The sequence below is a fragment of the Cricetulus griseus genome (genome assembly GCF_003668045.3).
Source record: "Cricetulus griseus strain 17A/GY chromosome 1 unlocalized genomic scaffold, alternate assembly CriGri-PICRH-1.0 chr1_0, whole genome shotgun sequence".
Lineage (NCBI taxonomy): Eukaryota > Metazoa > Chordata > Mammalia > Rodentia > Cricetidae > Cricetulus > Cricetulus griseus.
The window spans coordinates 252527988-252546345 of NW_023276806.1; the positions used below are offsets into that span (position 1 = coordinate 252527988).

The following is an 18358-nucleotide window of genomic DNA, read 5'->3' on the forward strand; positions in this document are numbered from 1 at the left end:
TTTGTCTCTGTCAGGAGTCCATCTCTAAGTCAAGAGCCTCAGCTCCTGACTGGTGTTTATCTGCTTTCATCTAAAAAACCATTTTCCAATGAGACCCACACCTGGCCAAAGGCCAGTAGAGGCAAACACTATTAGAGGGCCGTGGCAGGCCCAGGCAAATCGAGGCAGTTAGGAGCAGCTGCCTTGTGAGACTGGCCCACAGAGAGGAGGCACTGAGATGCTCAGCCTGCCACCTATTGTGTAAGTGAATGCCTGAATCGATGACCAGAAACTGAGGCCTACTGAGTACTGCAGCCTCACTCTTCCAAGGGAAGGAGTGTGCTTGTGGGAAGCACTGGGACAGGCAGGTCTTGCCTCTCAAAGCACAAAACCAAAGGTCCCAGTGCCCTTCCCTATAAAAGAAGCAGACTTGCTGATGCTGAACTGAGAGATCTTCCATCGGTGGCCCCACAGGAAAATGTGGCCTGCCACCACTGATCCCACTCCTACTCAGATTGCAGGCAGCATGGCACCCTTGGCTAGGGGGTTTATTCAGATCTGCAGGGGGCAGTGTTGAGTTTCAGCTTACAGTTAAATGCACAATCCACCACTTAACCACTGTTTCAAACTGACACAACCAGAATGTGGCTTAGATGACTTACTTTAGCAGTCATTTAACAAGTAATTGGCTACCTGAAAGAAGGAATGTTTTTAAGGTTAAAGTTGCACTTCAAGCATGTACTGCTGTTGGAGAAATATCATAAAAGATATCTTTAATGTGAACACTACAACATACAATGAAAAACTATGTACAAGGTGCCACTTGCACCCAGCTGCCTAGGCTGACACAGCACATCTTCAGCCAGGCAGCCTTAGTCCCACTGCACGTTGTCCTCAGCTCTCGGGCTCTTCCGTTCTGCTTAGTATGTATGGCTCAGCAAGCATGCCACCAAATCCTCTGCAGCCCCAAGACCGGCAAGCACACAGTAAGATCTGCAGATTAGCCTCTCACCAATAAATACAAACAACAATCAAATCTACTTCCACCTGAGCAAATTATTTTCACATAGGATATGTCTGTTTCTTCTGGAACTAGAGCGAATGCACTGTTCTTCACAGTGGGACTCGGATGTTTTGCGTACAAATACAGCATATTTGGGCCAGGGATAGAATTTCTTGTTCAAGAGTTTATTCGCCTTCACACAAGGGTTGCTACATACATTCACAGCTGTAACAGAGTGCAATCGGGTATTCCAGCTGTGCTTTGAAATCCCAGATACTCTCCTTAGTGATCGCAGCGTACTTGGTGACTGGTCTAAGGTTGTGGCTCTACAGTGATGGGGAGGCCCCTTAGTCTCCGTTTTCATCACTGGCTTTCTCAGGGATGACTTCCAGGCTCCGACGTGGCTTCTGGGCCTCAGAGTTTTCAGTGCCTGGTTTGTTCAGTCCACATGAAACAGCTGCATAATGGATCTGCTTCAGATTCTCCAAGGTCTCATTCTTAGCATATTTCAAAAGATCCGCTTGTCCCTAGAACAAAACATGCAATTAGACAGCATGACCACATTGGACTCTGCAGCACAGACAGTCTGGAAATACAGCATCCTGAGTGTGCAAACAGGACATCTGGCTTCATTGGTACTATGCCTGCTGTGTTTCCACACTCCACTCCACAGGGCCTGCCTTTCAACACCTCCCACTTAAAACACAGCCACCTCTCTACACATGGACTGCTCTCCAGACTGTTTACATTAGATCTTCAGATCTTTGGACCACTTGGTTGTTCCTTTTAATGTTTAAAACCATTTTTATTCTGAAATAAACTGTCTATAGATGTTTATTCTGGATTGAGACATTCCCTCCTGGAAGTGTGTGGGGCCCCATTCCTGGGAAGCTGACAATACTCATGACACTATGCAATGTATTGGTCACCTTTCTCAATGTTGTGACAAAAGCCACGCAAGGAAGGAGGAGCTCATTTAGACTCATTTAGGTAGTTTGAGGCGACCATCAACGTTGCATCATGGGAACTGTGGTGCAGTACAAGGAGCAGCTGCTCACAGGATGTCACGTGGTCAGAAGCGGAGAGCAGAGCGGAGTCAGGCTGGATGGTAAGCCTCAAGCCAGCCTTCTGTGATCTTTCTCTAGCATGGCTCCACCTCCAAAGGCCACCCAACTCTCAGAACAGTACCACCAGCTAGGGGGTCTTATGGGGGGCATTTCACTATAACATGCAAACAACACACAATTACTGGGGTAGTATAGATTGCTCAGTGGTAACACTAGCTGCCTGCAGATTTCAGAGAGAACCCTGGTGACACAGGCCTTGTGAGTATGTCATACTCCTGTAAGTAACGCCAATAGTTACTGGTTCATCCAGACGCACTCAGAATCATTCACCCCCCTGTTTACCAGGGTGAGAAAAGCCATGCAGCAATACCAAACCAGACACACAGTAGTGGGTGGCCCCATAGTCCCCAGATTCCCCGATGGTGACATCTCACGAAGCTGTAGTATAATATCAGAACCAGGACATGACATTTGTACAGTGTGCCCCTTAGCTCTATGCTACTTTATCTCATGCAGTTAAGACACAGGACTAGCCCAGTGCTACAAAGGTTCATAGGGTCCCCCATTCCCCCTACCCTACACACCCTCACCCTAACAGCAGCCTCACCGAGCATCTGCTGGAAAGAGATGCTCCAACCCTCTGACACACTCTTAGCCTAATTTAGTGTCCTGTGTGAAGTCTGACCTGATACAGATGTACCCAGTACACAGTACAGTAAGACAGACGGGAGCACAGAGGCACTGGAATTTGATCTGACGATGGGTCCGTGTAGTTTGCCTACCTTGTCACTCTTGGCTCTGGAGGCTGGGCGCCTGTGCATCTTGGGTATTGAGGAACGCTTTGTGTCTTCATTCATATACCAGTAGTACCCCTCCACTGTAACACCAAAAATGTCTGTGCATTGCTAGTGAAGCAGTCCCTGCGAGACAGCTGCAGACGACACAGCAGCTGCAGTGTCCCTGGGCAGAGAGCCTCCATGGTGCACCCTGCTGCAGGTCTCACATGCCCACCGACTGTCACTGATCGCTCTTCCTATTTATACTCTTGGACCTGTTTTTCCTTCTGTAATATGTCATTTGGAGACAGGGTCTCATGCAGCCCACGTTGGCCTGTAAGTCACTACACAGCAGGGGCTAGCCCAGGATCCTGACCCCATCTCAACCTCTGGGCTGCTGGGATTCCCCTTGTGTTCTTGTTTCTTATTCTTCATGTTCACTGTTTTCACCTCCTCAGGCTCTTGGTTTCTCCCATTGTTTTATGATTCTTCTGTAATTTGATGTTTTTTTCTTCACACTTAAGGCCTCATTTCTCCCCTTTCTTTTTTTTTTAACTGCCCTTAATGTGTATCTCATTTAAGAGATTTCTGTGTAACCAGAGTTTGGAGCCAGCTGTAAAAGACAAGGGATAAAGACCCACCTTGCCTGGCACTTGGACTATTACATAACATCCTAAGCCATCATGAGACCCAAATCCACAGCTTTACAGAGACATTTGATCTGAAGCTATAAATAGGCATTCCATTCCTGAGTTAACCTGAAGGGGCTTCATTTTTATGACTCTTCTGTGTCATTACTCACACAGTGAAAGTCTACCCGTGGGAGGCCTTTTTTTAATGTGGCAATTATTAAAGAGTTTACTTGCTTTCACAAGCAGAATTACTATATAAATTTTAGATTATTACTGTTAAAAATCCTAAATATTCCTAATTAATAATTTTTGATTTAGAACAGTTTTAGGTTCAAAGAAATCAAGTGGGAAGTATGGAGTTCCCATATACCAACTCTGTTCTCCCACCCCTCCTGCAGGGGCATCCCATAGCACGGTGAACCTAACACACCAGTGTCACCCGAAGCCTGCTGCTTAAGGCAGCATTCATCCCTGGTCTCAGATGGGCTCAAACAAATGTGGAAAAACACATATCCTTCTCGGCAGTATTACGAAGTAGCTCTTTTGTCTTAAAAATACTCCCTGCCCTGCCCACTGGCACGCTGCACTCTCTCCAGTCTAGCATGCTAAGCAGCTGGAATGCTGCAGAGTTGCATTTCCAGACTGCTGCCATCCACTGAGGGTACTGATTTGAGGCCATGTCCTCAAACAGCTTGACAGTACACTTCTCCCCCCCCCCACTAACTTTCCCTGGATAGGCCCCTAATTTATTTATCCAGTCAGCTACCAAAAGACATCTTGGCTATTTCCACATTTTGGCAATTACTTTTTTTTAAAAAAAACTACTATCAATGTCCTTGGGCATAATTTTCAAGTCATTCTAATAAAAACTACAGCGTGTAGTTGCTATGTTATGTTAAAACGTGCAGTTTCTTACAAAGCCATCAAACTGTTTCCCAAGGCGCCATTCTGAATCCAGCCAATAGGAGGCGCAATTCCTGCTGCTCTGCCTCCCAGCCAGCATTTGGTGTTGCCTCACATGAATGTTTTGGCAACTCAATGTTTTGACTTTGAATTCTCTAACAACACAATTTTGAACACCTTTTCCTTCACCTTCTGTGTGTTGTTTGGGGTCACAGGTCTTCAGGCTTTTTGAATGCCAGGCTGACTGACTCCTGCTTGTCGAGGGTGAGCACTTGAGATATTTAGAAAGCATTCCTTTATCTCACGTCTTTTGTAAGGCTTTCTTACAATCTGTGTCTTCTTTTGACACTGTCACTCAAAGAACAGTTTTAGTTCTAACAAAATCAAAGTTATCAGCTCTCTAGTGATTATATCTATGTGGCATGTCATACTGCCTCCTTGGGAGTGCTGTGTTTTCCCTGCAGATCCACAGTCCGTGTTGTTAGTTCTTGAGATGGGTGCATCATGTGTCCTGATTCTGGTTTCACATGGGACATACGGCTGCCTCAGGACTAAGTACTGAGGAGAGTCTTTTTTCCTCCGCTCAGTCCACTGGGGCCCTCGACTCTGCAGTCTGCAGTTCTGCTCTCAAGTTCTGATTACTACTGGAAGACTTCAGCAGACATGAAGTTGGGTAGTCTCACCCCCTCACCCCTCCTTTAATAGTATTACTACAGGGTTTTTTCTCCTTACTGTGGCATTGGCTATTCTGGGTGTTTACATACAGTTTAGAATCAGCATGTTGGTATCTGCAGAATAAATATGGCTGGGATTTGGGTTGGGATTGTCCTCAATCTACAACTCAAGTTGAAAAGAACTGCGATCTTGTCAACACAGAGTCAATGACACAACACTATGATGGCTAATTTTGGTTGTAACTTGACTACATCTAGAAATCAACTAAAACCAGATTCTGGTGAGGGATTTTCTTAATCAGATTATTTGAAACAGGAAGACCCACAATAAATCTGGGCCATACCTTCTGGTGGCAGCCCACAGCAAAGGACAGAAGGGAACTTGACTTCCTGCCCTCTTGCCCTCACTCACTGGAAAAGTTCATCTATCTGTTGCTGAGGTGTTCCTTCACTGACAGGAGAGCTGACTTCTTTGGTATTCTGCCACAGACTGAAGACCAACGGCTCTCCAGGAATCCTCCAGAACTCCAGCACCAGGCTGGGACTCCTGACACATCCAGGCTTGTCGACCAAATAATCACCAGGCTCTTGTCCTTTCCAAAGTTCATTGCTGGACTAGTCAGACCACATCCTGTAAGCCAGTCTAATGAATCCATCCATCCATCCATCTGAAAGAGGTATCCAAGCCTGAACACCTCCTTCTGGCGTGGTCAGGCACATCTGTAGCCAGCCCCTAAGTAGGCGTGGCTACAGCTTCCCCTACATCCATCCATATATATATATATATTCACCAGTTCTGTTCCTCTAGAGAACCCTGCCTAATACAAACATGAAATTATTTAGTCCTTTTGGATTTTTTGTCAGAATTCTATAGCTTTCCTCACAAAATTTTAATATATATTTTTCTAAATGGATAGATACCTAGAGATTTTACTTTTGTGGGTATAAGGTAAATAGCAATGTATTTTTCAATTCAAATTCCCTTTCTTTGTTGGTTTATAAGAAATGAAATTTTTTGTACTATAACCTTGTATGCTGCAACTATAAAAACAAATTGACTTTACAGTTTGTTATAGTTAGCTTCAGTTGCCAGTGCCACACATCTGGGACCAGGAAACCACAACTGAGGAAATATTTCCACCAGAGGACATGTGTAGGACATTCTCTTGAATGCTAACTGATGTAGCAGATCCCAGGCTACTGTGGTTTGGGAAGAATGGTGGTCTTAGGCTTTATAAGAAAGCAAGCTGAGCAAACCAGGAGAAGCAAGGCAGTAAGCAGCTATGGTTCCTGCCTCTAGCTCCTGCCCTGGCTTCCCCATGACAGGCTGTGACCCGTAAGCTGAAACACACCCTTCCTCCCCCAAGTTGCTTTTGGTCATGGCATTTCTCATGTTTTTTAGTTACTTTTTTTTTACTTCTGCAATAAAACAGTACAAAGGAAAGCAACTTAGGGAGGAAAGGGTTCATTTAGTCTTATTTATTTATTTATTTATTTATTTATTTTGTATACTGTCTTCTGTCTGCATGCTAGCAGAGAGCTGCACGCCAGCAGAGGGCACCAGATCTCATTCAAGGTGGTTGTGAGCCACCATGTGGTTGCTGGAAATTGAACTCAGGACCTCTCGAAGAGCAGTCAATGCTCTTAACTACTGAGCCATCTCTCCATCCCGGTTCATTTAATCTTATAGCTTGTAATTTATCATCCAGGAGTCAGGAGCTGATGCAGAGGCCATGGAGGAGTGCTGCTTCCTGGCTTGTTTCCCATGGCTTGCTGAGCTTGTTTTCATAGAGCATCCAGAACCACTTGCTCTGGAGTAGAACTGCCCCCAGTGAGCTGGGGTCCTCCCACATCAAACACTAATCAAGAAAGTGCTCCAAAGCCTTATTCACGTCAATCTGGTGGGGGCATTTCTCAGTTCTCTTTTCCCAGATGACTCTAGTTTGTGCTGAGCTGAAATCAGAACTAACCCAGCCCTGCACCTGCAAACAGCAACCTCTGCCTCAGCTTTCAGATGAGGTTCTTACAGCTTCCTGCTGCCCTCACCCCCACCTCTGTGCTCTGAGCTCCTATCCCTCTCATCTTAGGACAGCAGCATTCCTATTCTTTCTCTTCAGCCCATGACCCAGGCATACATACCTTCTCTTCACTTAAAACCCTTGAGTGACCCCCCAGCTGTCCAGAGTGAGGGTCAAAGTCCTTGTCTGTGGTCCTGTGACTGCCTCACAGCTGGCATTTTATCCCCATATCCCCTGCCTTGTTCACTTTGCCCTCACTATTCTAGGCTATTGCTCCCAGCAGGCCCCCTCCACAGGGCCTTACATATGCAGACTGAAACAGTACCTACTGCTTACTCTCTGACCCCTGTCAGTAATACTCACCCTGATAGCTCCTTCCAAAGCCACAACTCCCACATTCCCACAGATCTCCTTCGGTTTCCTGTGCTACTTCTCAACACCTCCTACTACCTGACATTACTGCTTTTGGGTTGGACTTTGGGGATTTCCTGATTGCTGCTGGATCGTCTTAGCCTAGAACATTACCAGTTATATGGTAAAGGTATCTGCTGGATGAATGTGAAGAACACTACCAGTTATATGGTAAGTGTGAGTATCTGTTGGATGAATGTAAAGTAAAAACGCACAGTTCTTCTCTAGAATATCCGGTTTGTCTTTCTTTTTGTCTGTACCTATGACATGTTTTGCTTGATTTTTAATACACATAGGAATAATAAATCTAGGTCTTGTTGCTCTTTGGTAGCATATATAGAACTACCATGTGATGAAAAAGAATTTTAAAAAGAAAAACTCCAAAAGGCACAGACTAGTGTGTAACAAGAGGTTCTTGGTTGCTTTTGTTTCCCAAACTTAGGTGGGCCATTATGACATCTGAAACAGATCAATCATGTGCCCAGCCACTATGCCTGAGGCAGACAAGGATCTCAGGGGCAGCACACCCAAGCTTAGGGGCGGCTGCCCTGGGCCCCCAGAGCTGGTCTGTGTGTGTCTGGAATGTACTACCAAGTTGAACTTCCCAGGGAGAAAAGAAGAGTGAAGCTGAAGGAGGCAATGCTTGCTGGGTCTCATGCACAGCAAAGGCTTTAAAGCACGACTGCCTGTTGACAAAGGGTGACTAGTTTTTAAGACTTCTGTAAGCTGCCTCTACAGTGTTTGCAGGTGAAAACTCAGACTGTATTCAGTTTCAAAGTCCATTTTGAATTTTGTAACCTACTCTACTTGGTTTTCATTTCAAAAGAACTCCAATAAATTTAGGTCAAAATGTTGAAGGTTCTCACTTTAGCACAACAAGTAACCTTTAAAAGATCCTGCTAGACTCTTCCTTCCTCCTCCCCCACCCCAACCTCTCCAGAGGTGAGAGTACCCTCTGGCTAGTACCCTGCCAGAATCCTGCCCAACACCCATCATCATCCCTCAGATCTCTCTGGGCTTGCACCTGGCATAGAGTGGACCCACTCAAACAAAGAGGACCTCCCTAAGCCCAGAAACACCTCACTCTTGGTTCCCCCTCCCCCCTAACCTCACTGAGTGCTGAGTAAGGAGACTACCAGGAGAAGCAAGAACAGCCCGAGCTGCAGACATTGAAGTCTTGGTCCACACACACCACCAGGTGACAAGAGGAGATAGAGAGACCCCACCTGAAACCACTGGAAGAAGAGATGGGAAGAAGACAGAATAAGAAAACACTCAACAGAAAGACCAATATGACACCACCAGAATCTAGGGACTCCACACCAGTAAGATCTGAAAAGCACAACACAGAGGAGAAAGAAGAGACAGACCTAAAAATCTACTTTATGAAGATGTTTGAGACCCTTAAAGAGGAAACAAGAAAATCTTTTAAAGAAATAGAAGAAAAAACAAACAAAAAAAGAGAAATAAGTAATTCTCTTACAGAATCGAAAGAAAGCCAAGAAAAAACAACCAAACAAGTGAAGGAAGCACTGGAAACAGTTCAAGGCATGAAAGCTGAATAGAAACAATAAAGAAAACACAGAATGAGGGGATGCTGGAAATGGAAAGGCTGGATAAACAATCAGGAACTAAGGATGTGAGTATAACCAATAGAATACAAGAGATGGAAGAAAGAATCTCAGTTGTTGAAGACTTGCTAGAGGATATACAGTCATCAACCAAAGAAAATTTCAAGTCCAGCAAATCCCTAACACAAAATATCCAAGAAATATGGGACACGGTGAAAAGGCCAAATCTAAGAATAATAGGTATAGAAGAAGGTGGAGAAATACAGCTCAAAGGTACAGAAAACATATTCAACAAAATCATAGGAGAAAACTTCCTCAACCTACAGAAGGATATGCCTATGAAAGTACAAGAAGCTTTCAGAACACCAAACAGACTGGACCACAAAAAGAAGTCCCCTCACCGCATAATAATCCAAACACCAAACTTACAGAATAAAGAGAAAATATTAAGAGCAGCAAAAGGAAAAAGGCCAAGTAACATATAAAGGCAGACCTAACAGAATTACACATGACTTCTCAATGGAAACTTTGAAAGCCAGAAGGCCTGGATAGATATCCTGCAAACACTAAGGGAGTATGGATGCCAACACAGACTACTGTACCCAGCAAAGCTTTCAATCACTATAGATAGAGAAAACAAGATATTCCATGACAAGACCAGATTTAAACAATACATATCCACAAATCCAGCCAACCCAACAAAGATAACTACACTCACAAAAATATAGACAATAGATAATTCAACTTTACCAAACAGGAAGGTGAAATCCACACATAATGACACTATGAATAATAAATCCAAAACAAACAAGAAGCAACAATCAATGGACATAAATATCCCTCAATGTCAATGGTCTTAACTTGCCTATAAAAAGATACAGGCTAACAGAATTGATATGAAGACAGAATCCATCCTTCTGTATACAATAAACATACCTCAACTTCAAAGACAGACTTTACCTCAGAGTAAAGGGTTGGGAAAACATTTTCCAATCAAATGGACCCAAGAAACAAGCTGGTACAGCAAGTTTATCTAACAAAAATAGACTTCAAACTTAATCAATCAAAAGAGATAAAGAAGGGCATTTCATACTGATCACAGGAAAAGTCCATCAAGATGAAGTCTCAATCCTGAACATCTATGCCCCAAATACAAAGGCACCCACATTTGTAAAGGAAACATTAGTAAAGCTCAAACCACAAATAAAACCCAAACACTTATAGTAGGAGACTTCAACATCCCGCTTTCACCATTAGACAGGACAACAAGACAGAAACTTAACAAAGAAACAAAAAAACTAACAGAAATTATGACCCAATTGGGATTAACATACATCTATAAAACATTCCATCCAAACACAAAAGAATATACTTTTTTCTCAGCGCCACATGGAACCTTCTCTAAAATTGACCATATACTTGGCAACATGCCAAACCTCCACAGATACAAAAATTGAAATACCTCCCCACCCCCATATTTTTATCAGACCAACATGCTTTAAAGTTAGAATTCAACACCAATACAAACTGCAGAAAACCTACAAACTCGTGGAAATTGAATAACACCCGATTGCACCATTCCTGGGTCCTGGAAGAAATAAAAAAAGAAACTAAAGACTTCCTAGAATTTAATGAGAATGAAGACACAACATACCAAAACTTATGGGACACTTTGAAAGCAGTGACAAGAGGCAAGTTCATAGCACTAAGCGCCCACATGAAGAAATTGGAGAATAGTCACACTAGAGAATTGACAGCACAACTGAAAGCTCTAGAACATATGGAAACAAACTCTTGGTTCATCTTACCCCAGTCAGAATGGCAAAGATCAGCAAAACAATGAACAAAAAAATGCTGGTTCTTCACATAAAAAATGTGGAGAAAGGGGAACAACCCTCATTCACTCTTGGTGAGAATGCAAATCGGGGCGGCCACTCTGGGAATCAGTGTGGAGAATCCTCAAAAAGCTAAAAATGAATCAACCATGGGACCATTTATTTACCCTTGGTGTGTGCCTCCAGGACCTGCGATCCTGCTCTACAGACAGTTGCTTAGCAATGTGCGCTGTCCCTGTTCACAATAGGTAGAAAATGGAAACAGCCAAGTGTCCTTCAACAGATAAATGGACATGAAAATATGGTACATACACACTTCAGAATACTATGCAGTTGTAAGGAAAATTGAAATTATGAAATGTACAAGTAAATGGATGATTATATTGAGTGCTATAACCTAGACCTACAAAGACAAACACCGCATGCTCTCTCTCTCTCTCTCTCTCTCTCTCTCTCTCTCTTCTCTTCTCTCTCTCTCTCTCTCTCTGTGTGTGTGTGTGTGTGTGTGTGTGTGTGTGTGTGTGTGTTTAGCTCCAAACCTTCAGATGCAGATGCTACAATACAGCACGGCCAGGCCAGTGTAAAGGAGCACGGTATCAGGAGTGGGAGTTGAGAAGGGGAACAGCAAGATACAGAAAATATGAAGTGGGAAATGGAAAGACAACAGGATAAGGGAGGGAGAGAAATGCTGAAGGAAAAGGTGAGGGAGGGACTATTAACACCATGGTCATTTGATAGAGCCTCAATGAGTGATATTCTCTAAGAACACATGTATGTGTGTAATATTCACATATATGTATTATATGTTATTTGGGGTAAATAGAATACATGACTTCTTAAGGCTTTTCCAAACACTCTGCATTATCTGTCCTTACCCCTAGGCTTCTAGTAAAGCACACAGAAATACACTGTGTTTACCTTCTTGGAACACAGCAGACTGTGGCAATCCTTGTCAGTGCCATCCATTTCCCAGAGACAATGCCAACTTAGGCTGAGGTCTAGGCAGCACCGAAGTCCAGGGATGACAGACTACCATCAGTTACACTCAGGCCTGGCCATGTGCTGGCTCCTGTCTGGTGATTAGATCTGCATGCATCTAATTTTCCCACCACAGAGCTGGGTTTCATCTATCCTGTAAATCTCCAAGAGGCCATGCATTTGGTCCACTCAGAGACGATGACACAGTTTAGTTGCTATGCTGTTTCTCATCTAAGTGTCTTCTGCAGTATGAACCAGACAACGGAGACTGCAAAAGGCAACACACATCCCGTGACAGCACACACAAGACAAGTTGACAGGAAGTGGTCTATCCTATGCTGGTTACACTTTTTATAGCAGGTAGTCACACCATGGTGCCTCTCGGTAAGTATTTTATGGTCACTGTTTGGAGGAGCTGGGAGGCTCATCCACAAAGTGAATATGCTTCAATGTACTACATCACAGCATTTAGAACCATAAGAGCTATGAACAAACTACTGAGACAGGAACAGATCAGTGGGTGGCAGGCATCAGGGACACAGGTGTAGATCCTGTATGATACAATGATTGACACAATCAAAATATCAAGTTTTACAGGTTGGGTGTAGTGCTGGCCTAGCATGTGTAAAGTACTGGGTTCTAGCACACACGATGGTCGTTGAGCAAGAGTGGCATGTCAGTGTAGAGTACCTGATGACTTCACAAAGTGTAACATTCTGGTGGGGATGCCAATAAAACAGAGGTGATACATGCAACGGATAGGATGTGGGAAACCTTGGAACCTGTGACTTAAACACTGAAGCGGAAATAGAGACTTCCAGCTCCTGTGCGTAGAATGAGTGATGAGTTAATAAAATGGTGGGGGCAATAGCCATGCCCCAGGAAATATCACCACTAGTGTCCAGCAGTTGTTAGGCACCATGGTATCTAGACTACAGTGTTTTCTGTATTGGCTCTGACTCGTGTCCCTGTCACAGACCTGTCATAAGGTGGGCAGGCTCACCTACTGGCACAACTCAGGCATTTTGATGACAGGTAGAGAGGACAGTCAGACAGACAGCAGAAGTGAGGCACAACCTGAACCTAGACAGCAGATGTTCCAGATCAAGACCAAGACCAAGGAGAAGGAAGGGGAGGAGGAATACTGACGGAAGAGTGGGCCAGGATCAGCTCTGCACCTCAGAGAACACTACAGAAGCAACACAGACATGACCCTTCCCTCACACTGGGAACTCTCACACCTTCTATATAATCACTTCCCTTGGGAGTGATGACACAAGACTCACAGACTCATAGACATTCTGTTTGATCACTTCCCTCACACGGGGAGGGGGGAGGTTCTCATAAGTACACTCTCTGTGATCACTTTCTTCATGGGGGGGCTCACACACATTCCATATCCTCACTTCCCTCACATGGGGGGGGCTCACACACATTCTTTGTGATTACTTCCCTCACATGGGGGGTGCTCACACACATTCTGAGTGATCAATTCCCTCACACTGCAGGGGGAGGGGGCTCACACAATTCCATGTTTTCACACATTAGCTGAGCAATCACTGCATAGCACTAAGGTCCTTGGGGATGTGCTATGCTTTAAACCAATCAGAAAGAGCAGCCTGCCTAATGATGAACACAGCTTCTTGGTTTTCTGAGCCACTCCACATTCTCACACACTATTTAAATAGAGAATTAGCTTCCATCAAGTATAGCTTTTCAGAAAAACTGGCAATGTATGATTTCACGGGTAACACAGTAACTGAAACATCCAAGAATTAATACTTAAAGGAAAGAGTCATCTGTGGACCTGGAAAGACAGTCTTCAAGTTTCTAAGGTAAGTACTGTACCTAGGATAGAGGAAGACAATCTAGATCACATCTAGACACCATCTGGTTCATTGACTGACTTTTGGCAGAAGTCTTATGTTCCTAGAAAGAACAAGTCTCTAATTGCTTTTGGAGTTTCCCTCCCATCCTTGTTTCTGAGAGCAGACAGCACAGGACACAAGGGAACCAGCGGGACAGTTCATCTGGTGACAGCTTGGGCTGTAAGCATCTTGCTTTAGCCCACTAAACACACTATCCAAGCCCTTAGCCCCAGTAATACAAGTGAAGCCTGTTCCCTATGTCCAAGGTAGGTGAGCTCCCAATGAAACAGAGCCTTCTGAGTGGCCCTGGCCAACACAACATGGATCAGGGAAAGCACTCAGGTGACCCCAGCTAATGTACAGAATCCTGGGTCTGGGGGAAAAGGGCATCTTAAGCCACTAGTTTTCAGGTGGTTTGTTACATAGCAATAGGAACCTGGAGCAGCCAGGGAAGGCAGCCATCTTTTGGACGCAGTGGATTGGGGCTGGGTTGAGGCAGCAAACACCATAGAGGGCTCACAGAGCTCATAACGAGCAGTCATGGAAGGCCTGGAGAGACCAGGCAGTAGGAACTGTGTGAGCAGGAACTAGCTGGCTAGGAAAGATGCAGAGATGTACAGGGCTAAGCTGGCAGAGCACTGGCCCTAAGGGGCCACTAGGGCTTCTGATGGCTTTCTGGCCCTCTGAAGCAGGAATTCAGCATTTTACCAGAGTTCCCTGAGGTCTCTCATCATCTCCTGTGTGTGCCAATACCTCTTACCCATTCTCTCCAGCTAGTCTTGTAAATTTCTGCTCCTGATAACCAGCCTGATGGAGGGGCTGAGCCATCCAAACCCTTTAAAGTCCCTGAAAGTGGACATGGAGCTACAGGGTCTTGGAATTTCACCTGCTAAGTCTTGCTTTGGTTCAGAATTTCCTCCTATGTCCCTATTCCTCCCTTTTGAAATGGCAATGCATATTCTGTGCCATTATATGTTGGATGTACAGAATCTTATATTTTATTTTACAGGGGGCCACAAATAGAGACTGTCTTTGAATCTTAGAAGAGACTTTGGACTTTTAAATAATGTTAAAACTGTGGAAGATTATGGGGACTTCTGAAGGTAGACTAAATCCATTTTTCATTACAATATGGCCATGAGCATATGGGAACAAAGGATTGGAATGTGGTAGTTTAAATGAGAAATATCCTTCATCGATCGGCTAATACCTCTGAATACTTGGTTCCCACTGGTGGCGCTGTGTGGGAGCTTCAGAGGGACTAGTCCTGCTGGAGGACATGTGTCACTGGGAGTGGGCTTTGAATGTTTACAGCCTTGTCCTACTTCCAGATTGCTCTCTGTTTCCTATTTGTGGTGGAGAATATGAGCGCCCAGCCTCCTGCTCTGGAAACCATGCCTGCTTGCCACCTTGTGTCCCTGTCATAATGGACTCATCTCATCCCTCTGGAAAAGTAACCAAAATGAATTCTGAAAGTTGCCTTGGTCATGGTATTTTATCATTGCAACAGAAAAGGAATATAGTACCTTTAAGATTGTAATATTCCAGGTAAAGCTCTCCACCGCCTTCTGCAGTTTCCGTTCCTTCAGTCCCTCCTTGGTGCCTATGCTGTGCAAGTGTTCATGGAACTCCATGGCTGAAAGAAATAAAACAAATGGAGGTTATTACTTCCCTATCATATAAGAAGAACTGGGAACATGTATTTTTCTAGAAATATCTAACAATTACCAGCTGCATTGGAATTTCATAAACGTGTCTATTTAAGAAGATGAGAAGACATGGGAGACTCAACGCATCAAGAGTTGGCGGGTGTCTCAGAGGCCAGTGAGTGCTCCCCACAGACCTGCAGTGTTCATCTCCACCTGCTTATTTCAGACAGAGGCTGCCAACAGCCAGAAAAGGAGCTAAGACTGACACAGGTGTCTAGAGTCTCAGAGGCAAACTTCATCTCTACTGAGGACCCAACACTGGCACAGGAGATGAACAGGATGCAAAGACACACACTTCCTGTCAGTAGAGGTGGATATAAGGTTAGACATCAAACTTACTGGAAAGGGGACATGTTCTTCCAACATTCCGTTTCCTAAAGGAGCTTTTCAAAGTTGACTTAATCAAATGACTATTCTAATTGGCTTCCAAAACAGTTTCTCTAGAAGAATCCTCATAGTAATAGAAGAGTCCTTCTTTCATGTGTACTCATTATAACGCATAGGTTGTTTTTGCTTATTCCCCTATAGTCAATCATTCCGTCCCTGGCCAATGAGATCCTTTTAAAACACTTCCCACATCATTCTATAACCAGCTGGCCTTTGATACCTCCCCTGCTTCTGAAAATCATTCTTCTCCAGAAAACGAATTCTATAAATCCAGAAAAAGACTTCCCAGAGCTAGTTATTTTCTTCAAGGATATCTGTGCTGTGTATATGTGACAGTATGTATATGAGATATTGTGTGCATGACTTCACATATACCCCATCCCTTATAATAGATTCTTGCTTCTTAATTTTCATTTACATTTTAAATAACATTTTTGTTAATTCCACTATTTTATATCTGTATAAACTCCCAGAGTCACTCCCCCCCACCACATAATACTAAATTCAGTTTGTGCTGGCCAACTACTCCTGAACATGGAGCCTACGCTGGAGTGTATTTGCCATATTAGAGTTCACATTACTAAATAAAACTCTTGCTACAGGCATCAAATGCCAACAGCTTCTCAACTAGTGGTGGGATTGTGCACCCACCTTCCCCACTCCATTCTGGGATTATGTCTGATCTGAGCTTATGTAAGTACTGTACATGTCGTCTGAACTGCTGTAAGTTCATATATGCAACTTCCCAGTTTTGTCTGAAAAAAATATTTACCTGAGGTTTTCCATCACATCTGGAGTGGTGTTGTCTTAGTTAAGATTACTATTGCTATGATGAAACACCATGACCAAAACCAACTTGGGGAGAATGGGATTTGTCTTATACTTCCACATCACAGTTCATCACTGAAGGAAGTCAGGACGGAAACTCAAACAGGGCAGGAACCTGGAGGCAGGAGTTAATATAGAGGCCATGGAGGAGTGCTGCTTATTGGCTTACTTCCTATGGGTTGTTCAGTCTGCTTTCATATAGAACCCAGGACCACCACCCACAATGGGCTAGGTCCTCTGATATCAGTCACTAAATAGATATAGATATAGATATACGCTCAACCCTCACAGTCTCTTATCTGCACATTGACCAACTGATGGTCTCTATGTTAACTGCCATCTACTGTAAGAAGTTTCTCTGATGAGTGTTGAGAGATGCACTGATCCATGGGTATAGCAACAGGTTATTAGGAATAGTTTTAACAATATGTCCATTTAGCAAAATAAAAATATTGGGTTCTCTCCCAGGATGGGGCCTATCTAGTTACAGGTTCATGGCTCTTTTAACAGTACCGGGTATGGTTTTCACTTCATAGGGAAAGTGGTTGTTTACTTCTGTAACATTCATGCCATTATTATACCAGTGGCCACATCTTGTCCAGCCAGTTGTAGTTCACAGGGGTCAGAGCTGGGCTGACTGATGACTATTCTCTTCTGAGAGTGTGCATAGCACCCTCCAGCACCATGAAAGTCAGCCAGTAGAGATGAAGCTTCCAGGTAAGTATCAGCTTGATTAATCCATGCTCTATGAGTAAAGTATGTGGTGTCTTTAGAAATGTGATTAAGTTCCAGAGGATAACTGACAATACTGGCAATAGTCTGTAATGCTTGGGGATCTATGGGACCTCACTGGCCAAAAGTAAAAAGAGGTAACCCGTTCCTGGTGCTGGGTTTTTATTTGCTAGCCTAGTTGTTATATTATCTCCTGCTGTAAAGTAAGGTCATTTAAACTACACACACACACACACACACACACACACACACACACACACACACACACACACGGAGCTTATTGATGTAGTGTGATTCTCAAATGGGTTTTTGAAAAGCCCTTCAGTGTTAGTTATCCCTTCCCATATTCCTTCCTCTTCCTTGTCCTCCCATTACTAACCTTTCTTGTTCTTTACCCTATATACCATGGTTCCTATCTCCTCTCTCTTGAAGGCACAGTTCCCATGGCTCCCTACTAAGTTCCTAACCTCTATACATTCCAAATGTAATACATAGGTGGAGGTGCAAAGCTATTATCCAGAAACTAGACAAAGATGAGAGATTGGTCTTTCTTTATGAGATTTACAAGGAGGTGTGGCCTTGTTGGATAAGGTGTGTCACTAGGGGTAGGCTTTGAGGGTTCCAAATCCAGTCTATTCCAATCAGCTCTCTCTCTCTGCCTCCTGTTTGTGTGTCACATGTAAACTTGCAGCTGATGCTCCAATACCATGGCTGCCTGCCTGATGCTTTGCTCCTTTGATAGCCAAAGGGACTCTAATCCTCTGAAAATGTAAGCCGGTCCTCGAACACTTTCTTTTATAAGTTGCCTTATATGGTGTCTCTTCATATCAATAGAACAGTAATTAAGACAAGGAGCTATGAACATTTTTAAAGAGATTCCAGACTTTTGTGAGTTCAAGGCCAGCCTAGTCTACAGAGCAAATTCTAGCACAGTCAGGGCTACACAGAGAAACCCTGTTTCAAACAACACCCTACCCCCACAAAAAA

The 18358-nt window shown here is 43.9% G+C and overlaps 1 protein-coding gene across 1 annotated transcript in view; it reads right to left on the minus strand.

The window, feature by feature from the left end:
- Positions 1-836: 836 nt before the first annotated feature.
- The window catches only part of Plcl2 (phospholipase C like 2), a 165360-nt gene continuing 147838 nt past the window's right edge, over positions 837-18358 (minus strand). Inside the window, exons 5-6 of the mRNA XM_027394566.2 lie at positions 15242-15351; positions 837-1509 (exon numbers count right to left, since the gene is read on the minus strand). Coding sequence (XP_027250367.1) covers positions 1330-1509; positions 15242-15351 — 290 coding nt within the window. The 3' untranslated portion in view covers positions 837-1329. The remainder of the gene's footprint in view (positions 1510-15241; positions 15352-18358) is intronic.